This window comes from Oryzias melastigma, linkage group LG8, assembly GCF_002922805.2.
Source record: "Oryzias melastigma strain HK-1 linkage group LG8, ASM292280v2, whole genome shotgun sequence".
NCBI classification, from domain to species: domain Eukaryota; kingdom Metazoa; phylum Chordata; class Actinopteri; order Beloniformes; family Adrianichthyidae; genus Oryzias; species Oryzias melastigma.
This window is the reverse complement of record NC_050519.1, coordinates 22,736,587-22,743,642: the sequence shown is the minus strand read 5'-3', so window position 1 is coordinate 22,743,642 and position 7,056 is coordinate 22,736,587. Positions and strand designations below refer to the sequence as shown.

At 41.5% G+C, this 7,056-nt stretch overlaps 1 protein-coding gene across 6 annotated transcripts in view; it reads right to left on the bottom strand.

The window, feature by feature from the left end:
- Nucleotides 1–7,056, bottom strand: part of hoxb3a (homeobox B3a) — a 39,153-nt gene that overhangs the window by 5,741 nt on the left and 26,356 nt on the right. For all 6 annotated transcript variants that reach the window (XM_024271656.2, XM_024271657.2, XM_024271658.2 and 3 more), the window contains exon 2: nucleotides 4,555–5,261. In XM_024271656.2, the coding sequence (XP_024127424.1) occupies nucleotides 4,555–5,143 (589 nt within the window). In that variant the 5' untranslated portion in view covers nucleotides 5,144–5,261. The remainder of the gene's footprint in view (nucleotides 1–4,554; nucleotides 5,262–7,056) is intronic.

The following is a 7,056-nucleotide window of genomic DNA, read 5'->3' as shown; positions in this document are numbered from 1 at the left end:
ATAGTGATTAAAAACTAAACAACTTGTATTTCTTTTCAATATTATTAATTAAAAAAACATTATTTTATTGAAAACTAACAGAAAAGTAGATTTGAAACTGTCCTTTATACAAAAATCAATTCATACATTTTATTAAAATAAATAAACATTTTGTAAGAAAACATTGTTTTGTTTCAGCTGATTGAGTTATATATAATTTGTTGAAAAATGGTTTGATTAAAAAAAGGGTGAAGATGATACAACATAAACAGGCTGCACATGAAGGAAATTGAAAGCATTCAGCTTCTTAATAATGCGGAGGGGGGTCCTGACAGGCTGCCCGAATTATCCCCTGATATTAGTTGTCAACACTTCATAACAGTGGCAGTTATTAAGAGATGAAGGCCCCGGCACTGGCCGAGAACACCTAAATTGCATCTTGGCTGCAGAGACAAAGCCCCAAAGCAACAGCAGCTGCACAGACGCTCTCCCCGCCATCAGCTCTCCAGCAGAAGTCTGTCTACGTCACAGTGGGAGGGGGAATGGCTCACCAGGTTTCTCTGCTTTTCTCACTGATCTAACGTGATGTGATCCTTCTATTCTCTGTAGAGCATCTCCTGCTCCGTGAGGACTAATTGTTGCAATCTCTTAAAGACAATCAATGTGAACATAAATTTCAATCCGAGCTTTTATCCAGAGAGCAGTTTGTTTCAGCTTTGTTACTTCCACACAGTCCAGCGGCTGTTTTCTCATCTTTAAGGAAATAAACAGATATTTTTAAAAAAAACAATACGATAAATCAATGATTCATAATTGTTTAAAGTATGACACGTGAATAATGCATCATTTTCTAACGCCTGGATTTTAATGTATGATATAAATTGAACAATTGAGGTCTGAAATTGACAGATTTACTTGCCTATTTGTTTACCGTATTTAGACATGATTTAAAGCACACATGTCAAAGTCCAGGCCCAGGGGCCGGATCCGGCCCTCCAGGTAATTCTATCCGGCCCTCCAGATCATTTTATTTTATTGTTATTAATGACCTGATGTTATCTTGCACTTATTTCTAACTCGTATAATTTTGTCAACATGTATTTTAATGGAGAGTAAAATATTGAAAGTTATTTAAGGTTTAAGTTGATTTATTCTGGAATAATATTCCTGTCTTTTTGTTATTCAGAATTATGTTAAAAAGTTATGGTTTTAGAACTACATGCTAGCTGTTTTGGCTAACTTATGATTTTTTCTGTTTTTTAGGCTATTTTGAAGAATTTTGAAGAATAACTATTTTTCCAGCTACGTTCTAGCTGTTTTGGCTAACGTACGTTTTTTTGTTGTTGCTGTTTTGAGGCTAATTTGACATTTAGCTAATATTTTAGCTGCCTATCAACTTCAGTGATTTCATCTATCAGCTTCAACATCTTCAGCTATCATCACTAGCATCTTCAGTGACCAAATTCATCTTACAGCATTCACACTAGTATTATCACAGGTAATGCTGTATATCTAGTTCATAATTATGTTAAAAAGTTATGGCTTTATAGTTTTAAAAATGTAGTTTTAGAGTGTTCAATAAATGTGCAATTGAATTTGGCACCCCTCATCTTTTCATACAGGTAAATGTATAAAAATTCAATATTTCAATAAATAAAAGTAATTGTTGTGATTTTAAAATTAATTAATTTATAGATGGTGTGTTTTTTATGGAAGTTACTTTAAAAATATTGTCTGAAAGTATAAGAAAAAAAGGTCAAATAAATCAACAGGTTGACCCACTTTAAAGAAACAAGCAGCTGTGCTGGAATGTGGTTTAAAATAGCATGCTCTAAAATAAAAACAATAAAGAAACGACTTTTTTGTTCCAAGTAAAAACTTTTCGTCCTCTTCTGAAAAAAGCAGCAATTATCTGAGTGAATGTGATCAGAGTCTGAAAACAAACCTGCAGGAAACCACAGGTTCTGTCTTATCTTTGGTCTGTTCAGCAGTTTGGAACAAAGCTGGAGGAGGGACTTTCATGTGCTGTGCCTCTGTAATCTCTCTCTAGACATGCAGCAGGCAGGAATCTCTCTGGGCCGAGCCTTCATGCATGCCTGCAGCCTGCTGGCACCAAAACTGGAGCAGCAGTCTTGAAGAAGGAGCTGTGCCTCAGCTGACTCTATTTACATAAGCAGAGAGGGCTGAGATGAGTCTTTCCCATGCAGGAACTCCACATATAACTCTGCATGATCAGATCTACTCTGGCTCTTTTTCAGGTCAACTAAAAGCAGAAAATCTCACTGCAGTTCTGCCTTGTCAGATTAAAGCACATGTGTCACAGTCAAGGCCCGGGGGCCGGATCCGGCCCTCCAGGTAATTCTATCCGGCCCTCCAGATCAATTTATTTTATTGTTATTGATAGCCCGATGTTATCTTGAGCTTATTTCTAATTCGCATAATTTTGAGAGTAAAATATTGAAAGTTATTTAAGGTTTAAGTTGATTTATTCTGGAATAATGTTTTTGCATTTTTGTTATTTATAATTATGTTAAAAAGTTACAGTTTTAATGTTTTAAAAATTGCCATTCTGCTAGATTTTTTGACTATTTAGGCATTTATTAAGATTTTTAAGGCTATTTTGAAGCTGTTCTAGCTAACTTCCGGTTTTCCTTTTCTATTTTAAGGCTGTTTTGGAGATAAGCTAATATTTCAGCCACATGCTAGCTCTTTTGGCCGGTATATACTCTTTTTAAGTGTTTGTTTACTGTTTTGGAGTGTAGCTAATATTCACACACTAGCTGTTTTGCCTAATTTAGGCTTTTTTCACATTTTTAGGATATTTTCAAGTTTAGCTATTTTTTAGCTACATGCTAGCTGTTTTGTCTAATCTAAGTCTTTTGTTTGTTTGTTTTTTAGGCTAATTTGGCATTTAGCTAATATTTTAGCTGGCTATCAGCTTCAGTGTTTTCAGCTATCAGCTTCAGCTTTTTTAACTAGCAATTTCAGCATCTTCAGCTATCAGCACTAGCATCTTCTGCAGCCAATTTCAGTTTACAGCATTCACACTAGCATTATCGTTTTAGAGTGTTCAATAAATGTTTATCCTGTTCGGCCCGCGACCTAAGGTGAGTTTTGGATTTTGGCCCCTTGTGTGATTGAGCTTGACACCCCTGGATTAAAGACTCCTGCAGGTAATCTTTTGCATTTAAACTGCACCTTCCCTGGAAGTGGTAAACCAGGGTTTGAGGAGGAGAAGAGGACGGAGAGCAGTGAGAGGAGAACTGCTTTAACACTTTAACACTGGTAACTTTTCAACCGTGCTTGATCTTCAGAATCTACTGGAATTATCGTGTTAATGATTAAAAAATTACAGTAAATCAAAGAACATAAACACTGGAGCTCAGGTCTTCAAGGAATAACGTAATGTTGGCAAAAATTAAAAGGTTTTTTTCTAACTAATCCTAGAATAAATCCTTCATTACCCGCTTTTCCTGAACTCATCTTGAAGAGTTAAACGCACATATGTTCAAATAAAGTTTTTTCTTTGTGTGGTCTGTTCTTTTAAACATCTGCTCTTCTCTGATTGTGTCCTGTACAGACTAAAAATATCATGTAGGCAGGGCCGGCCCTGTTACGTCCTGCTGCTGCTGCTGCACTGCAACTTTTCAACATGTCCTCCCGTTCTACTCACCTAGCAGGTGGGGCAAATGATCTTAATTAGCACCTGTCAGGTATTGAAGTCAGAGGCAGCCTCACCGAGGCAGGTTTGAGGTCTAGGTTTTGTTGTGCTGGTTTTGTTCTTTTTGTCCTCATCAGTCTTACTCTGCTGGGTTTTGTTATTTTAGTTTGTGGTTGGACCTTGATAGTCTTAGTTTGCAGGCTTTGTTTATTTGTTTTCTTTAGACAAGGAGCTGCTGACTCCGATGGTCAACATGGGCAGGTCAAGGGTCTCCCTGATTTATTTTATGTTAAGGTTTGATTCCCTCTTGGTTTGTTTTAACCAGCACACTATTTATTTTTTCATTTTGTTCTTTCTTTCAGGACACATGTTTCGTTTATTTAATAAACTGTGTTCATCTTTTATCTTTTATTCTTACTGGTGTCCAGATTTTATGTCATGTTCCCGTTTTTCATTTCTCCCTAGACTAGGTTTGCCCATGGGGATGTAATGGCGACCTAGGCAGTTGCCTAGGTCACTGTCTGCTGGAGGGGGTGCCAAATCCTGATGATTATATATATATATATATATATATATTATTTTTGTTAAACAGTTTGATGCACCACTGTTTTGGTGTAAAAAGGTGATAATTAAAAAATGTAAATAAACTAATTCAGTGAATGTCATCTATTTTATAGAATATTGCTGGAGTTAGGCTGAGAGGTCCTGACATTAGTATTCCGCCCCTCTGATGTGTTTCGAGTGCAGGTGAGGATGTGAGGCTATCCTATCAAATCCTCCAGGGATCAGAGTGAGGAAAAAGGAAGATAAGAAAGGTGTGGAAAGAGGGAGAAGCTGATGAAGGAGGAAGGACATTAATGGGGACAGAGAAGGAGGGGGCAGACAGAGGGACAGACAGGTGTAGTGTAACACACCGTTGCCAGAGTTGTTGCTGGGTGAACAGTTTTTCTGCTTGGTCGTTTGCCGACACTCTTTCATCCAGGGGAAGATCTGCTTGGCCAGCGCGGGGTTGGGCGGCAGGGAGGAGGAGGAGGACGAGGAGGACGAGGATGTGGAGGAGGAAGAGTTGGATGACTTATTGGGGCCTGACTTGGAGGCTGTGGAGGAGCCGGCACTGCCCCCCGGCTGCTGCGCGGCGGCACTGCCATTGCTGGGGTTGGGGGGCAGCGGGGGGGACACCTGGGAGGCGGGGAGGTGCTCAGGCGGCAGGCTGGGCCTCATGCAGCTGCCGTTCAGCTCCTTGGTCTTGGCCAGCTGCTGCTGCAGGCCCCCGCCGCTGCCCAGGGCCTGCAGGGAGCACGCGGAGGGCTGGTACGAGTCCACGTCCAGGTGGGCCGCCGACTGGAAGCTGGGCTGGTGGTGGGACACCGGGACCGGCGCATCGTAGCTCCCAAAGCCGTTGGCGGCGGCCGCTGCTGCCGCCGCCGCTGCGCCCTGCACCTGGTAGGAGGAGTAGCCGCCGAAGAGCGCGGAGGAGTTGTCGTAGTAGGAAGTCTTCTGCATGTCTGGGAGAGGCGGCGTCTTCTGGGGCTCCGGTCCTTACTGAAACCCACTGCCGGAAGACCATTTGGTACCGGAGGTCACGTGACGGTGTCTTCCCAACGGTCCCCTGCAATCTGACCTTAAAGGTTAGGGAGACAGAATGAAGAAATGACAGAGTTAAATCCATCTTCCTGCCCTGAAAGGCTCCGTGACATGAATAGGAGCTCGCGCTTTTCTCTCCCCCATCACCTCCCCCTCCCCCACCGGGCGCGCCGCAGATGCTCTGATGGAGGGGGCACGACGAGGGCACGCCGCGTGCCCTCCCTGCGCGCGCGCGGCCACTTCCTTCGATGCCAACTTTTCACAGGAAATGCGGGAGAATTAACTGTTCGTTAATTAGATGTTTGGTGAGAGAAATGTTCTCCTCTGCTGATCGCTTTTCATTCAGTTTGTCGGTTTGTTCTAATAAAATTCATAAAGGAACAAAACCAAATATTAATTTTAACAAAATTAAATCAATAATTAATAGCATTTTTACTCAATTAATTTATTTTATTCAATTTATTGTATAATTAAAAACACAGACGTATTTGAATTTGCCCCCTTTCTGTCCTCCGCATTCAGTTTTTACCCATTATTTGGTGACGGCCCATTCATCCAGCAGTTTCCACCTCAAAATAGATTTCAAAAATAAAATAAAATGTTTTTATCACCAAAATTTTGTCAGCTCTTTGAGAAAAAATGATAAAAACAAAGGACAAAACATTGGTTGCATAAAGAAATTAAATGCAATAAATGTAATTAAATGTATCATATAATTCTAATGTTGTTTGAAGAATTATCTCTTTTTTATAACCTTTTATTTATGTGTGAGATTTTAAAATAACTATTTTAGAATCTACTTTAACCTGAAAATTCAGTCTACTTGAGACAAAGAGACAAACCAGAGACAGAGATAGATCCTGGAAGAAACCGCGCAGGTCATTGATCACGAGCTCCATTGTGACCCCCCCTTCAAGCAAAGAGAGGTCGCTGTGAGCCCTCACTGACTCCCAATCTGGGTCCGGCATGTCAGGCGCGAGGGAGCACCTGGTATTCATTTCATGCCCACAGATAACATGTTTTTGTAAACACAAACTGCGCAGGCCCAGCAGCTGAAGCCGACACCGTGCAGACAGGACTCATTCTATGGATCCACTTAGCCTAAGAAATGTTGAAAAAAAATCCTGACTCCTGCAGGTAAAAGGTGAGGGAAAAAAGCAAATATTGTGGACGAAAACCTCCGAGTAGCGTTTGCGCTTTGACGCAAAAACTCCAAATGTTTGGGCGCCAATCAAACATATCATACAGCAAATAAAAATGTGTTCGTCCTCTACAATGAAAACCATAAATATAATGTTGGGCTCCTAAAAAACGCCGCTTTTTTCCCTGACAGCGCGCCTCACTCCAGTCCTGCGCGCGTCACACATGTCAGCCATTTATCTTTCTCGTAGACAAGCTGGAATCCTAATTATTTACTCAGAGGAATAGTCCAGAGAGGAGCAGCAGCAGGAAGAGGGAGCGGGAGGCAGGCCGCGAGGCGGCGGGGGCGGGAGGAATATGTTATTAAATCATAACGCTGTTTCGCCATTAAACGCGACGCGTAATGCCCCTGCCCTTGGCTTGTAGGACTACAGCTTAATACAATCACCAACTTTACTAGACGCCTCCCTGAATAATCGACTCACACGGGCCGGTGACAGAGACACAGCCGCCCAAACAACAACACAGGAGGGAGGGGGGCAGCTCGGCCTTGGTGTCCACTCTGCGATTTATCCCGGGATATAAAATTACAAATGGCGCCTGCCATGAGGAGCTTTGCAGGTGGAGGAGGCAGAAAGAAAAAAGCATTAAACCCACCTAGAGTTTATTCTTTAGCCTATTAAGAAACGAGA